This window comes from Aythya fuligula, chromosome Z (assembly GCF_009819795.1).
Source record: "Aythya fuligula isolate bAytFul2 chromosome Z, bAytFul2.pri, whole genome shotgun sequence".
NCBI lineage: Eukaryota > Metazoa > Chordata > Aves > Anseriformes > Anatidae > Aythya > Aythya fuligula.
The window spans coordinates 51,185,447-51,202,912 of record NC_045593.1 but is presented as its reverse complement, the minus strand read 5'-3'; the positions used below and the strand labels follow the sequence as shown (position 1 = coordinate 51,202,912).

Below are 17,466 nucleotides of genomic sequence, written 5' to 3'. Positions count from 1 at the left end.
CGCCCGCCCCGCACCGCCCGCCCCTCCTCCTCCTCCTCCTCCCCGGCCGGGGGCTGCGGGCGCCGCTTCCTTCCCGGCGCCCCTGCGGGGCCCGCGCGGTGCTGTCAGGGCGGCGCCGCCGCGTAACGGGCGCGATCGGGGCGAGGAGAGAGAGGAGGAGGAGGAGGAGGAGGGGGGAGGCGAGCGGCGGCAGGAAGGCGGGGAGCGGCGGGCAGGGAGGGAGGGAGGGAGGGCGAGGGAGAGGAAGGGGGCGGCGGCGGGGGTCGGGCGGGGGGCGGCGGCCGGCCCGGCGGCATCATCACCTGGCGCTGCGGCGGGGCGGCGCCTGGCGTTGTCTGCGGCGCGCTGCAGCCCCGGGCGCTGGTTGGCGGCTTAAAGCAGCGGAGCCGCCGCCGCCGCCGCGAGGGGCGGTCAGAGCAGCCGGGGCCGCTGCTGCTGAGCGTAGCGCTCGCCCGCGGGCAGCCATGGAGGGGAAGCAGCAGCAGCAGAAGCAAAAGCAGCAGCAGCAGCAGCCCGGCCCCGGCGAGCTGAAGGTGCCGGGGGCAGTGGGTGAGGATCCGCGCGGCGAGGAGGGGAAGGATGCGGGCACGGCCGGCGGCGATGCGCTGGGCAGACCGCTGGGACCCACGCCGAGCCAGAGCCGCTTCCAGGTGGACCTGGTGGCCGAGGCCGCCGGGCGCCCGGCCGAGCCAGAGCCCCGCAAGGCGAGCGGGGAAGGCGGCGCGGCGGGGAAGGGCGGCGAGGAAGCCAAGGGGCGCTTTCGGGTGAACTTCGTGGACCCGTCGGCCGGCGACGAGAGCCCCGGCGAGCCCGGCGGCGGCAGCTCGGAGGGCGCCAACGTCAGCTTCCAGAACGGCGGCGACACGGTGCTGAGCGAGGGCAGCCTGCACTCGGGCGGCCACCACCACTACTACTACGACACCCACACCAACACCTACTACCTGCGCACCTTCGGCCACAACACCATGGACGCCGTGCCCCGCATCGACCACTACCGGCACACGGCCGCCGACCTGGGCGAGAAGCTCATCCGGCCCAGCCTGGCCGAGCTGCACGACGAGCTGGACAAGGTGAGCGCCGAGGGGGCTGCCCAGCGCCCTGCGCCTCGCACCGCGCCTCCGCGGACACCCCTCGGCCTCCTGGCGGCGCTGCTCCGGGGGCAGCCGGCTGCGGGTGCCGGCCGAAGGGCTCCCTTCCTCCAGCTCCCCCCTCCTTTTATTTGTTTTATTTCATTTTATATATATATATATATATATATTTTTTTTTTTTCCCTCCCCCCCTCCGTGCCGCAGTGGGTATTCCCCCCAGCGGGCGCCAGGATGGGGAGGAGGGAGCTGCGAGCGATGGAAGCGGTGCTAAAAAAGGAGGAGGAGGAGGCGGCGGCGACGCGCGCATCGCCCGGCTTTCTGGGGCCCCTGCTTTTTGGGGATGCCCCTCCTTGTGGGGAGGGGACTGGGGGTACCCTGCACCATATGGGGTGGGGTGGGGTGTGGGGGGGTGCTGGGGAGGTTTGGGAGCCCAGCGTGCCCGGCTCCAGCTGCCCTGCAAAGCCGGTTTGCGCAGGCTGGCAGTGCTGAAGGGCAGGCTGCGGGCGAAGCTGCACCCGGTGTGTTTTTGGGGTGATGAGCCGCGTTGAACCATCGCAGCGCTGCTTTCTTGCAGCATCTGGGCGCTTGGACGCGCGCTAGTAATAAGTACACGTTTCAGCGGGTCTTTCTGCTGGCACAGGGAAGCGAGGGAGCATGTGGGCCACATCCTAATGAGGCGAGGAATGCTCTGCTTCCAGAACTCTTTCCATCCTGCCTCTCGCTCCTTCTAGGTGGAAGCCCGTGAGAAAATGTCTTCTGAGACCCCTCGCACCGTTGTTAGGCAGCTTAGTGCATCTGTACTGACTTAGTATTTTTATTTTTGTTGATTATTTAGCTGTGTTTCTTTGAAACTGTGGCCCTATCTGTTCTGATAAAGGCGATTGTTAGTTGCAGGAAAGTATCTCTGTGGCACAATTAAGATTAGATATCGGAGTAATTACAAACAGTAACAGTGAATTACTGTTGCCTCTTAGGTCTTCTCATGACTGAGTTATATGACATTCTCTGAGTTGGTGTGGAATGGAAGTGGACGATTACTGTCTTGTGCCTGGGGCTAGAGATGCTGTAAAGAAAAAGCCATGCTATCTGCGTAGAAACACAGTGAATCTTTTTCAAATTTGTCACACCTGGTTCCTAACCAGATGAGAAGGAGTAGAAGGGAGAAGTTCGTTAGATACTCTGTTCAGTAAGCAAAACATAACCTGAAATTCTGAGCCTGGCAGGTACTTATTCAGTGTGTTTACACAATAGCAGTCAAGGAAGCTCTTTATGATACCATTAAGACATTTTGGTGCATAACCAGACTTAGTCTGGAACTGCACTTTCTGTAAGTGTCTATAAGTCTGTAATTTCTTTGTATTTAATTTAAAGGATGGCAAGCAATTTTCTTGGTGGGTTGTAGCTAAGAAGAGCTGTGGACAACTTAATTACTGAATCATTCTCAAAACAATTACATTGTAAGCATTATTTAACTTAAAGTATTAATTTCTAAAATGTCCTTAATTTGATATGCAGTATGGATAGGTATCCAAGCGAAGAAGAGACTTTTTAAAAAATAAGTAATTCCCCCCGCCTTCTTAGAAACTTGAAAAGTTAACCCCTTTCCTTAGCTGTGGGTTTTTGTACTAGCTTACCTGTACAGCATGTATGTCAAAGGCTTAGTAGGGCAGCTAGTATAAACATTCTAGTCCAACTGAATAAAATTTAGACTAAGTAAAGACCTATTGTTACACCCACAAAATACTTGCTTTTCTGTGGGAATTGTTGTTGGGTTTCTGTCCTGATCAACTTCTTGGATCCAGTGCATCAAGATGGGCAATTATTTTGCATCACAACTGATTGAAATGTGTTCACCAGCCATGTGGTTTGTTGCTTTGAATTTAGCTATTTCACGTTGCAGGATGTTTGCACTGTACACTGGCTTCAAAGGTAAATGCATGTTGAGAGGCAGTTACAGTATTGCTCGTGCTAGTAACAATTAAATAACATTTTGTTTTTTTCATAGCCTTGTTTACAAACTTCATATGTCTAACAGTTCTTCTCATTCTGTTCTCACAGAAGAGCCCAACACGGGGATGATGCAGTTTGAGGAAGATACACGTGTACACAAGAGTTTGCCTTGTCACTATAGAATAGGTTTCTAACCACCTCAAGTGTTGTTTAATCATTGCAACTGAAACTCTTAGAGTAGAAAGGGGTTGTTCTCAAAACTGGTTGTGGTAACACAGCTGGGAGATGCTCCAGTACTCATGTGGATGAATTGCATGCTACTGATCTTGGTCCCTCACATTAAATTTAAGGTGAGGAGCTTGTCGCTTATCAGTGGCTGCAAATAGCCACAGTGATCAGTTCGTTGCTTACCCACTTGGTGTGCATTAATCTCTCCATCCTCTAGAGAGACGGCAGAGGGAATTTTGTCATACTGTTACAGCTGCTAATGTCATAGATAAGGTGATGCTTTGCAGGAGCATCGGTCTCCAGAGATGTAGAGCTGTGAGGATGGTTATCATTAACAAAGAAGTGGGAGGGAGACAGCACACTGTGCCGCGCAGGTTTTTGTTGCAGTTGCAACACTGTGCACTGCCCTGAGGAGGATCCACTGAGAGGATCTCCTTCAGTCATAACAAAGACTAAAGTGTCTTAGCTTTTCTTTTCTTCTTATGTTTCAGTAGTTTTGCCAACGACTGTAAGTAAGCCTACAGCCTGTAGAATGCATTCTGTAGGCCTTTGTCTTCCTCAATACAAAAATCACTGTGCTCTAATATAGACCTTACAGTTCTGGAAGGCAAATGCTTTTAAAGCATTCAGAATTTGATTGTTGAAATTATTCATTACTGTGCATTAATTTGTATTTTTTTATGTTGCATTGCCTTAATTAGGGAGTTTGTTTTTTTGGAACAAGAAACTTAAGTCTGTGAATGATTCTGATTTAATATACGCCTTTTGTTCTGTCACTTACAGCTGTGGTAAGTAGATGGTATGTAAACCAAGCCCTCTACTGGTAGCTTTGTTCTGTTGTTCACTAAATACTTACTGAAAGTACTAGTTGGTTCCTTTCACAGGCTATAAGATGGTGATCTCAGAGGAAGATCTTTCTCCTGCCTAAAATAAATGGGGAAAAGGGGGAAAAACACACCAAAAGACACTTAGATGCACAACTTTGCTTCCTCAGCCACAAATCTATGCATCTATCCTTTGAATTTGGAGACAGGAGTAGGAATAATGTTACTGATTGTCTTGATGCAGGATTCATTCTTTCTTGCTTTTTTACTCAAGTTGGTTTACTGATCCTTGTAACTGTTTTTCAGTCTTTGATTTGTATTTTGTTGAAAGCTCTTAACGTAAAACATTCAGCTGCATATGGCACTACTTCTTAACAAAGAATGTGTAATCTCTTGAAAAGGGTGTGAAGGGATGCAAGACACAGACTCCTGATGGCTCTTGAACAGAAGGCCTTTATTGCTGTTTTTTCTCCACTACATATACTTTCTCTGTAACCCCATGTGCTATACATGTGCCTGAATTGGTCATACAATTGGTTAGAGACCCTCAGACACTCACCTCAAGCCAGCCAGCAATTGGCCACTGCGCAAAACTCATCTTTAACACTGCAGCCAAGTTAATCTCGACCTTGCTCAAGTTTTTGTTTCTAATATTTATTTCCTTGTTATTTCTAATTCAGGGATGTGTGAAACAGCGCAAAGCCACTTGTGAATTCCTTTCCCACGATAGTGAATGGCTACTGTGTCCCCAACTTTTTTCTAGTGCTTTTCTCTGTTAGTCTGTAAAGAAGACAGCCTGGTTAAAGATGCATAGAAGACTAAAAGGTGATTTTAGCCTGTTAAGTAGGCTGACCATGTTACGTGAGGTCTGTCTGAAATCTGCTTTCTCCCTGCTGCCCCTTTTAGAAGGCAGGAACTCGTTTGCAGGTAGAACTCTTCTTGCAGCACATTGCCAAAGCCCCCAGTCAATCAGTGGGCCTCTTAACTCTTGTGTTGGTGTGGTTTAATTCAAATAGCTTCTTTTCTTTCTTGCTGTATATATTTGTAAGGAATACTTGCATTTCTTTCTGAATTTCCATCTTACTAAGATGAAACATGAGAAGCTCTCTTATCCAGGCTTGGTCATTATGCTTTCAGACATCCTAGAAGCTTTTCATTTGTAATTATTCTCGTTCTCAGTTTTTGAAGAATGGTGAGCTCTGTGCACCTGCACTCAGATGTGGCTTTTACTAGCTGTGTGCAAAATGGTCTTTCATTGTTGTTGTTTTTTTTTTTTTTGTTTGTTTGTTTGTTTTTTAATCTGTGTGGAGAATCATCACTTTACTTATTCTGGTACCACACAGTTTTTGCACCTCAAGGGTCATGGTGATAAGCGATATTATTAATTACTCCTGTTTGCAGCAGTTGTTCATATTAGTCCTCTAGGGTTTTTTTTTTATAAGGGCCATCTGTATTTTCAGATCTGTTGTATGAATCTCTTTATCACATCTATGTGATGTCTTTAGTCTAAAACACCTGTAGATTAACAGAACCCTTGTACAGTCTTCAGCAAACAGCTAGTACTGTTCATACTGTTGTTTTTGCTTTGTTCCGGAGACACTAGAAATAACTGAGAGCTGTTAACAGTATATAGTTTGAAAATGCAAGTGTGGGCTGCTGCTGAAAGGTGTAAACTGCTCTATTCTCATGGTTGTGTTTGTATTTATACGGCTTAAAGTTGGATCTGGAAACCAGTCTGGTTTATGGAAAGCAACCCCTACCTTGTTATTTCGCCCCCCCCAACTGCAGAAATCTTGTACTGCATGAGGTGGGTTTGTGCCCTGGTACAAAACAGGAGTTGTCTTCATTTTGATGGCACAACTGTGTCAGTAACAAAAAAAAAAAAAAAAAAAATGTTGAGCATGCACCCCCAATATATGTTAATTTGTAGATTACACACATGTACTCCTCTACTAATATTATGTATACTATAAAACATGCACATAAATAGAAGTTAAAGGATGAGATGGAGATGAGAAAAACTGCTTCAACAATAGTTTTAAATTTTGTTTGTTAACATTATGAAAAAATACTCTATTCTCACACTCCGGTGGATTGTCCTGCACACACATTGGTTTGTGTGCATCCCTCCTTGGAGATTACTGCAATACACTGAAACCCCTGAGCACTAATGTCAAAAGAAGAGACGACACTGTAATTTTCCAGTGGAGTGCAACTAGAGAAGGAAGGAAAGAGGCAGTGCTTGTTCAGAGCAGCTTGACTTTTAATAAGCCAATCTTAGCTCCCATATCATCAGTATCACCAAGACATTCAAGACCAGAACGTGAAAGAGCAGCACTAATTTTTTATTTGGCTAGGTAGCTTTTCTTTCAGCATAAGCTACATCATAACTGGTTAAAAAATCAGGTGATATGAAGTGAATATTAATCTGCAGTATAACTTTTTCCCCATTTGGTACTGTACTTGATTAGACATCATCTGACTTTCATTCCTGAAGAATATTCTTGCAGAGAAGGAGGTTGGCAAGATCGCTATCTCGGAGTAATTCAAACCAGTATACTACATCTTCAGCTGCATCCTTCAGATTTTTTCCTGAAGTTCCACATAATACTCAAACAATGTGGGCAACCACAAACCCGTCTGCTTCCCCTGTGCTGCCTCCCTCCCTCCTTTCCTCCCCACCCCTCATGCCCCTGTTTGGCATAGGTAATGGCATTTACAATGTGTTCATTTGTTAGCTATTTTTAAACAAAAATCTTATTAGTGGACTTAGAATTGTTTGCCTTTCAGTATTTTGGAAGTTATCCAGTTCTTACAGCTTGAGCACGTGGAACATCTTTGATTTATTTCTCTACCTCAGCATGCTGATTAGACCTGATAAACTTAATGAATTGTGGTTGGTTGTTTTTTTTTCCTCCATAAAACACATTTTTTGTCTGATAAATTTAACTGACTTAAAGATGTAGTGAGTTTAAAAAAAAAAAAAAAAATCCAGTCTGTCTGAAGCCTTTTTAACAAGGAAGCTCATCTCATGTCTTCATTCTTGCCAGCTAATTCTTCGTCAGATGAACTGCTTCTATTTCGGATTATTCAGGCTTTTGAATTCAAAGGAAATAGAAACATATGTTGCAGCTGTGAAGAATATGTCAGTGCCAGGTTAGTGTTTCAACTTACTCCAAGGGGTTTACATGGTAGAGAGACCCCTAAAACCATTCCAAGTAATCTTCTTTGGAGCTGTAAGCAGTTTGTCAACTTGACTTGAATATAATGTTGTGCCAGTACAAGTGCAGTGCTGTGTGAATGTACCAGCTCAGCTCTGTGCTGGCTTGGGGTACTGTGCCATTAGCTGTATCTACCACATTGTGGTGTGATGTTAAAAATTAAGTCAGTGTCCAACTGATTTTAATTACTTCAGTGGGCTATCTAGGCTGTCATAAGAAAATGGGCTAAATGTAACTTTGAAAAATTATTACAATTTTTTTTACAAATCAATTATTTGTAATAATAAAATTTTAATATTTGTTTAACAAATTATTACAAATATTTTTTTTAAGAAGTCACTTTCTAAATGTAATTATAAGGTTGTGTCTGTGTACTGTAACATACTTGCTCCTCATTCCCCACCTCTTGACTGGGAAGTGCATCATGTTCTCTTTGTCAGAAATACATGGCAATTGGAAAGTGAACAGCAAGAATTATAAAAATCTTCCTTTGGGGGAAGAAGGGTACAGAATGCAGAAGATGACTTGGGAATTTGCTGTATTGGAAACAAGTTCTTCAGAAAGATTGAAACAAGGATTCTCCTTTGTATTTGTTGACAGAACACTGAGTTTCTCAAACTACTCAAGTATGCAAAACTGCTATGCAAGTAGCTTGCTAATAGGATTTGATTCAGCTTTATGCAGTTAAATGCTGCATCTGCTTCATTCTGGAGAACAAGAAAATAGTGTGAAACTTGAAGGGTCTCTTAACTGTTCTGTGTAGTAGACATGTCTTTCAGAGATAAAGTGAAAATTGAGTGTGTTCAGAACCTGATTTTCCCAAGGAATCATTTCTTTTTGTGTCAGAGGAGTATGACAGTCAGTGGACAGTAATGAATAATTATTTAGATAATCATTCACCGTACTAGTTGTAATGGTTCTTCTGGAAAGGATCAAATTCATTGGTGTAGCAGGGGAACTAGTATGATTTTGGAGGGCACTGGAAAGGTGTTCTAGCTTCCAGCTTGGATGTTCTTCACCAAAAGAGCCTAGTGCTCCCCAATCAAGACTTAAACTGAGGGTAAGGTTTGATCTAAATCAAAAAGGACTTAAGTTCCTCTTCTTGTATAAACCTTTATGGTGATCTGTCACCATCATGACTCTTGTACATGAAGCTACTTATAGGTGATAACCTACACATGCACTTCTATACTAACCTATACATGCACTTCTTCCTCATAAAGCTTGATGGATTGGTTACCCCTGCGTATGTGCAGGAAGCCATACCTCCGTTTTTTTCTAACTTAATGGTGCAATTTCCTGTTAACTGAATGTCTAGACACTTCCTGGCAAAGGAAGATTTAAAATATGTATTTATATCTATATATTTTTAAATGATGGCAGACCATTCCTTGTCAGGAAGGGATGACTTTGCATATAATATTTCTGGAAGTGCAAAGCGTGAACATTGTAGGTTTACCATGGTTTTCCATTGTACAGCTGCTGCATGGAGGTCTCTTCTCACTTCTTATATTTCAGTATTATCAGCTGGCTTGGAGTATTCATGTTATCCTGTCCTTATGGAGAGATGTTTGAATGAAGATGTGGAGAGTTTTCTTTATCTTGATGCTTTTGAAAAATGCTCTTAACCTCCAGTGATTTTGTTACAGAAACAAATACTATTTGTCTCTCAGATAGGTAGCAAAGAGTCTAGTCTCCTGCAGATGTCAACAAAACTGGTGCCATGTCATGTGTAAGAACTGCTTGAAAGGATTCTGTCGGTCATTGTATGCTCACTGCAGCCTTTCGAATCTGAACATCTCCATGGATATCTAGATTTCAGTGCTTTCCCTCTGTCAATATAGCTAGTCCTCAATTTACTGAAGTTTAAATGGAGTGAAAAGATTTGAATCTGAACTTCTTATGCTAACGTTAAGACAGCTAGATTGAATAGTATTGGTGTTGTCACCATTTACAGATGCACTGATGAACATGTTACTTTGAGAGAGACTTTATTTTGAAGAGACATTTAGGAAAGCAATGCAATGTCTGATTTTTTTTCTTATAAAGTGTGGAAAGCCTCAAAATTCCTAGTAATACAAAAGAGGCCAGAAGAAAGATTGGGAGCCAACCTTGGAAGACTATGCAGTGCTTTAATGTCTGTTAATATGACCTGACAAGTCAGTGGCTGTGCAATATTTCTCACTTCTGTCTCTGTCCTGATTTTTTTTTTCTCCTCTCAGGAGTTTTTTGCAAAGTATCCACAGAAATAATGACGAGGGACAGGTAAGGCTTGTTGCAGGCTCCAGTTGAATTCTGTAGTTTGGGCAAGTTATGTCATATCCTGCAGCCCCCTTTTTGTTGCTGCACTTCTTTCTTTTGAGGTGGTAAGATCAAGATCAGTCAAAGATCACATTCTCTTTATTTTCGCTGATTAAAGTACTCTTTAAGTATGGGCAGTTTGCTGTTACTTATTTCTGAATTGGTTGCAGACCTTTTTCTTCAAATAAAAGTACCTCAGAGTGCAGCTTGCATCCATCCTATATTTGGAGGGGAGGATCATAATCACTTCCTTAATGAGAAAAGTCTGTAGCCATTGTTTGGTTTCTAAGCTGTATCAAAGATGGTTCAATAACAATTTATGCATCTAAGTAATGGTAAGTTATGATCTAATGGTAATGCTAAGTAATGCTAAGTAATGGTAAGTTATGATCTAAGTAATGGTAAGCTTAATAAACAAGTCACCTATCCTTTTGTAAGTACACTACCTGGTAAGTACAGTGATTAACTCCTAAGTTGAAATCATCTGTCTAAGTAAGTTTCTTGATTAGCAATCTTGCTAGCCTGGTTAATAATTCCAACTACTGGTGAGAGTTGGGAGGAAAAATAGATGATTAAATAGATTAATAGATGAAAAATAGATGATCTGTTAAAGTAAAAATCTATTTGAAAATCAGAAAATACATCTATGAATAAGTATATACATATTGCTTAATGTTTGTGTTAGAAGCAGTATTGAGTTGCAAGACAGTGAAATACAAGCTGATGGCAGAGATGTGGAGCTAGCTAATTCTTCAGTTGACATGTTAATTGTAACTATAAATTTCTTCTGTGTTCAAAATTGTTCCACTGTAATCAAAGTACTACAGACTAATTTCAGCTTAAGATAACATTAATGTTCTGTGCTTGTTGCAATCTCTTTTAAAATCTCTAGAAGCGGATGCCAAAAGTATTTGCTGCTATATTTTAAATATGTAATTGTAGAGAAGGTAATGTAGCCAGAGCACTTAAGTTTTTTTGTCTTTTGGCTGCAAACTTGGAAATGACTTCCTTTGATTGAGGCTAGTATCCAGCGGTCAAATGTGTTCATGCTTGATCCAAGGAAGAAAATCTGCATTTTAAGTGTTTCATCTAGGTGATTTATCTCCTGTTGCTGTAGGTAACCTCTGGGTGCCTTTTAATGGTTTAGTAGTCTCTTCTAGGTCATGACTGTAAAGACAGTGAAATCACGGTATATAGTAGCAGGATTTCATGTGCTAGAAGTGGGAGCTATAAATTCTAGTAGGAAATCTGTTAACTCATTCCTGGCTTAAAACCAAGCAATAAAGTACCTAATGTGCCAGGCATTGACTGCTGAATTTTCTGAACTGCAGTCAACTGCTATTCAGTGTACAGTAACTCGCAGCATTCCTTGAAGGTGTATGTTCTTTAGTTTGTTTTTTAAAGAAAATTCTCAAGAGGCATTTAGTCAGACATCTTGGGCATGTCTTCAGTCGTGTTCTTTTGCGTGTGCTACCTGGCTGGGTTTTTCCCTCCCTCATACACTGGTACCCATAATAACCATTTAAGCTTCCAATTTAACTCCTGCACGTCCTCATACAGAATATCTAAATCTGTTTTTGTAAACTTGGCAAGTTCATTTTTAACTAAAGAGTTTTCAGGGACTTGTAAAATTTCTAAATGCCTGTGGAAACTATCATTGAGTAGCAATAGTAAACTGAAAAGATAATGGTGTTTGCTTGGATTATTGCCCTGTTTGAAGTACCAAATATACCTGTCATCATCACCTGTAGGTAAGATGTAGATTAGTGATGTGTGAAGGTGTAAAAATATGACAGCCTACTTTCATACTCAGATTGAGGGCTATTAGGAAATATTAATCTAGAGTAGGGCATACTAGTTCTCAATTTATATGCTAATTTATGGTAAATCTATCATCATCCTCTTCTCAACAGGTGTGGTGACAAACAACTAGAACTGTATGCAATGTTTGAAGTGCAGGTGTACTACATCTTTTTCCTTGATTTACTCATTACATGACACTTTCTTTAGTTTTATTTTTTTATTCTGTTCAACTGTTACTGAGTAACAAGGTGGTAGCTCTCTGAAATTATTAGGGTAGGCCGGAAAAGTGTTTTTCACAGGTAATGAGGGATGCAGACAGCACTTGTTTGTTTTTTTCCCAACATGTTAGCTTGCTTTCACAGAGATTGAGCTAGAAACTGGAAATTAATACAACAGAAACTCAAACAAGATTCTTCTGCCTCATTTGATGCTTCAACACAATTTATTATTTAGAACTAACTGCTTCCACCAGGTCTGAATATTGATGCATACTCCACAGTTCTGGGGTCTTAATGGGAGGGAGGTTTAGGTAAACTCCTTTTGACATAAATGAAAGGCTTACTGAAACGGATCAGTAGAGAGAAGAAAATAGCTGTTTGTCTACAACAGTATTGTTAGTGTTACTAGATGACAGAATGGACTGCCCATGCCAGTACTGATTGTTCCCTAACCAAGTTATAGTAGCGTAAAATATTTTTAACTAATTGTCTTCAATTCTTCTTTCCATTTAAAGCTTTTTGTTTATGTTACAGAGAACACTTTAAAACTGTCGGGCTTGGCAGATGTGTTTTTCAAGTTTAGTATGAAAAACTTGCTGTGATTTGTTGTTTGTCTCCCGACCAAAGTTAACAACAGTACTTGAACCATTTTGAACATTAGAAGGCTGAAGAAACAGTTAAATATAGGGGTCAGTGTTACCAGATCATGTGAAAGACTTGAGAACCGTTTTCATTCCTGTATATTTAATTACCTAAATACTCTCCATTCACAGGCAGACAGTCAAATTTAATACTATTCTTGATAAAATGCTCATGCATATTAATTGCAGGACTGTTTTGTGTCCCTGGACAACAACATACACAAAATGACTTCAGAGATTCACAAGTTTTGGAAAGGAATCTCAATACTACTTCTTCCTCCACGCTAAACTATGAAGATAAAACTATTAAAACATTAAGCAACTGTCAGCATGCTGCAAATGCAGTGTTTGAAGAACAGAGGTGCTTGATAGCGTAGTGTACATCAGTGTGCATTTAATAGCAAGTTTACTCCTTGCCAATGTGGTATCACAGTTAAAATACATTTGTGAAAGGTTTGTACTGGTACAGAAGTTGTCAGTGTTGCATCAGAGGTAAGCATGTATGTAAGCAAGATTATTCTATGTAGTCATTCTGTGTGTAGAGTACATCTAGCACTTATAAATTGTTAGATCATTGGAAGCATCACAAGTGAAGTGGGAGGAAGAATCCAAAAGTTCATTCCAGAAGGGGAAGTGGAAGGTCTGTTACTGCAAGAGAAGACTTACGGTCATTAAAAATCATGGGAAATGTGTTGTTTGGTGGTTGTTTTTTTTTTTGAGCAAAACATACAGTAATTCTGCTGTTATCTGATAACTCTTCCTGATCTCTCACTTATCTGCACTCTAGCAATAGAATGTCTTAATTAGAAGAGTAAGACAAATGTTGAATAGCTTTTTTCCCCTCATTTTTTTGAGCTCTGTTAGTTCAGAAAATTTTCTGTCCTTTCCATAGTGGCAAATTTTGTGCTTGAGTAGCCACAGCATTAAATGTGTGCAGCTAGAGTTGGGCTGTTTAGGAGTATAATCACTGCATGAGATGGATTCCTTGACTGTTGAGACTGCTGGCATGCTACATCTAGATCAATACGTTTTACCAATCACTTCCTGCCACTAAAATGAGCTTATTAGAAGTGGCAGTGCAAGTAGAATTGAGCTTTTGTAAGAGAAAACAAGAAATTGTTATGGTCGTGAACAGCTTGGCAATCGCTCTGGAAGCTTAAGTGAAGGGCAGTAGCAGATGTGTGAACGTCTCTCCTTCTCCTGAAGAATTCCACTTTGATTGTTGAAAACATCTCTAAACACAAAACTGTTGGAAGATAAAAGCTTAGTCACCTTGCCAAGGCTTTGGCTGTATTTGGTGACAACAGGAGACCTGATGTTAAACTGAATTGTCCTGCCTATACTTCAGATGATGAAAGGACCGATCTTAGGTGGCTTCCCTAATGTCCTGTCCTTAGGAGGTGTGTTAAATGATGAAACTACCATGCTCAATGTCAGAATATGTCAATAGAAGGCAATCTTGAGTACAAGCAACTGTTCTCTTGATTAAATATCACTGAGTGCCATTTTAAAATATTGCTGCAGAAAATGGAGTTTGAGAAGGTGAGGCTCTGTTGGTTTTCTGTGACACTTTGATAGTACTAGCTAATTAAGTCCACTTTACTGCCATATCCTACTAAGACAAGGAAAAGCTGCCATTGTGGAGCCTAAGGAACTAGTGTGAGGAAAAACCCATACTTTATGGCATGTGCTAAAACAGTAATTGGTCAGATTTAGAAAAAAAAAAAAGTTAAGTGCTTCTCTGGTCTCTGCTTGCACAAGAGTAACGGGAATAGGAAGAATTAGCTAAATAAGTTATTCACTACTTGGAGCACACTAAATTAGGCAGACCACAAAGAAAGTACAGATTATTCATCTGCGGGCTTCTACTTAAAGGCTGTAGGTACAGATTTTATGTGGATAAAAACCTGTAAGATTTAACTATTCTCCCCTCCACAAAATTCTTGGCAGAAAGAGCAGTGGGGAGTGGCAACCACCTATTTCTACACTAAGATTTTTGACAGAACATTATTCAAGTTGGAATTAACATGTGGTATCAGATCTAAACTCAACATTGTATCATGTTTTATTTTGTAGTGGCATAAATTTGAGTCAGTGTTTTTCTGTTGCCTAACCTAAATGGTGTTTACACCAGGAGGAAGAGAACTCGCATTTGGTAAGAAGTTAAGAATCCATAAAGCCTTTGTTCAGAATCTGGAATTTCTTTCCCTTTATGATATAATAAACTAACTCTTTTTTTATAGCTATCAAAGATAAGTGGTGTACTCTTAATATAATAGTACCCCTTCTCCTCCCTCCCCTAGAACAACCCAGTTGTAAACTTGAAAAATCAATCTAGTAATGTTCAGGCTTACAGAACTACTGCTCAGCAACTGTTTGCTACCTGACAATTCCTGATCTTTCATTCACTGACTTCAGTATGCGTGTAAACAGTGTTTTCAAAGTACAGAGAAATCAAATGCATTGTAAGAAAAATCAGTAGCAATTGAGAAAAATAATTGACTAAAATAATTTTCAGTAAGATCTTGTCCAAAAACAGGTAGTCTTAAATACAGACTTAATAGCCATCTTGTCCTTTTTTTCAAGTCTTCCATACAACAATACTTGAAAAGACACAAGAGCAAATGACTTCATGTACATTCATTCTGGTACCACCCCATTCAGGGCAACAAAGCCTCAGTATGTTGTTCCTAAAATGGAATCTAGATAAGTTCACCACAAATAAAAAAGCGGCATAACTTAAACAATTATTGGTTGTTTCAGGATTCACCGTAAATCTGAGTAATAATTTTGCTGATGAGAGAGTTTTCTGGACACCAGTATGTTACAGGCTGGATGTGGAAAAATCTGAAGTCTCTTCTGGCTAACAACTTGTTTCACATTTCTGATGCACTTCTAATAAATATGTGGGCTATTCATAATTGGTACAAATAACTTATTGTTATACTTACGAAGCAGTACTGGAGATGAAATAGTAGATTATCTTGTACTACAGTCCACTGAACAATTTAGCAATGGAGATTTGTGTGTAGGAATAGAATTTAACTGTTTCTTGGCTAGATCCTATCAATGTATGATAATTGTCAGCCTGTAAATGTAGATTATTTTTCCTTAGTGCAAGTGAACACTGGCTCTATCTGTAGATTTCTTAGATAAAAGACAGTATTTTGATAAATAACTGTGTTTAAAAGATCATTTGTGATCTGAAATGACAATCTTCATTCATTTCTTTCTCTTCTACTGCCTCAAAATCCACAGTACCAAATTGTTTTTTTTGTTTTTTTTTTTTACTGTTTGTGAAGATATCATTATACACATATTGCTGTTTTTAAAGTAGTGCTTGTGAGTTTTTTTTCTTCACTCAGTGACTTGACTAAAAACGACCACAAGCATGAAAAATACTGTCTGTTTTATTTACAGCTGAGACCACAGTAGTGCTCTATTAATCTGGCATTAAAGGGCTAAACTTGGAGCCTTGTGTAGTTGAATGCTTTTGTGCCCACACTTTGTAATATCTGTGTTCTCACTGGTGTTTTTTGGGCACCCACTAGCACTGATAACCAGCAATAACCTTTCAGTTATTAAGTTTTTTTTGTACACTTGGAAATAGTTTTCTATAAAAAAAATATATATATATTGCATAGTTGTAGAGTGACAAGGCATATAGAACAAAACTCTCTTGTATTCATAGTGTGAATAGCTTGAAAATGATCTTGTTAACTGATAAATATCAGTTACGAGCTGTTATCTCCTTCAGAATAAGACAGGCTGATGCACTACAGTAAAATGTGCAGCTCTATAATGGGTGCAGGTTCTACCAGTACATGGTCAGCCATGGTCAGCTTGCTGAAGTATGTAACTGTCTCTTACAGTAGGACACTCAGCCTTCTCTTAAAACCTAAAAGTGAAGCAAACTAGAACACTTTAAGATAAAATAAATGTTATGATGCACTATTACTGTATAGACTGCTTTAGTTGAATATAAGGTATCAATGTTTTGGTATAGATGGATACTGATTTCTTCTAGCTTAGTCCTCCCCTGACTAGCCTTTTCAAAAAAAAAAAAGTTGTATTGTTTCTTACTGGAAACATGACATGCCTTTTTGTAATACCAAAAGGTGTTATCAGTGTTGGCTGTTTTCTTGGCCAAAGCGTTAAAAACTGTGTATTCGATAAAAACAGTGCTCCCTGAATGCTAGACTTGAAAACTGAGTTCATTGCAAATGTGGCGTAGTGATTTCTTATGGCAATGTGTATTTTCTGTGAAAGAATAATAATGTACAGTCACACAATTATGTGCTTGGTTGGAGGTCTTGGTTCAAGGTTGTGAACATGTTTATTAAACTACCCGTGGGACTTCAGGACTTGTTTCCTGCGCTCTGTTTGAAAGTGTTTTAAGGTGACCTCGAGATTCCTCAGTGTTCTCCAGTTACTGTGGTCGCTCAGTTTAGCAACAATGGGAGTGTGCAGTTCAGCATGGAACGCCCATGAAGAGCTTAAATTGCAGACACTGATAAATTTCCATGCATCGTATTAAATGTTCACATGATAAAGCAGCATAGCATAACAAGAAGGTTTGACACAATCCAAATTTGTTCTTGTAGCAGTTGGTTCTTTCTGGTTGACAGATAAGAGTATAAAATACTCTTTCATATACTTGTCATACTTCTTCATACCCCAACTTAAGAGTATGAAAGCATTTTCTGTGCAGCTTTTAAATACGCCAGTCAGGCTTTTGTAGCTGAAGTTAAATGTTTGTTTCTCATAGGTTTATTTTTGAAGAAAGAATAGGGAAAAAAAAGAATGCAAAATAGATTCTAAGGAAAGAAAAGGTTCTTTATAGTACTTTGTAAAGTCTAGTAGTGCGCTTACCCTGAACCCAGTGTTAGGGAGAGCCCAAAGGGTGCCCTTGAGTTAGTGAGCATCCCACAGCTGTGGGAGGCTGTATTGTTCCCTTGACTTGTTGTCAAAAGTTTTTTGTGGCTGTGAAAACTCAAATAGCAAAAAAAAAAAAAAAAAAAAAAAAAAAAAATCACTGTAGAAAATCCTGGAAATTAGGCTTCTGTTTATGGCTGTAGTCTGTCCGTTGCTTTTAATATTTCTTCTTTTTTCCTTTCCTCCGTGTTTTGGAGAGGGTGGTGGAGAAGGGGGAATTCTGGGAAGTGTTGTGAGAAAACAGCAGTCTTTGATGA

At 40.6% G+C, this 17,466-nt stretch overlaps 1 protein-coding gene across 2 annotated transcripts in view; it reads left to right on the top strand.

Moving 5' to 3' along the window:
• The first annotated feature begins 404 nt into the window (after window positions 1–404).
• The window catches only part of SLC12A2 (solute carrier family 12 member 2), a 62,337-nt gene continuing 45,275 nt past the window's right edge, over window positions 405–17,466 (top strand). The window contains exon 1 of one of the 2 annotated variants that reach the window (XM_032206503.1): window positions 405–1,070. In XM_032206503.1, coding sequence (XP_032062394.1) covers window positions 465–1,070 — 606 coding nt within the window. In that variant the 5' untranslated portion in view covers window positions 405–464. The remainder of the gene's footprint in view (window positions 1,071–17,466) is intronic. The other variant, XM_032206502.1, reaches the window with a different exon arrangement.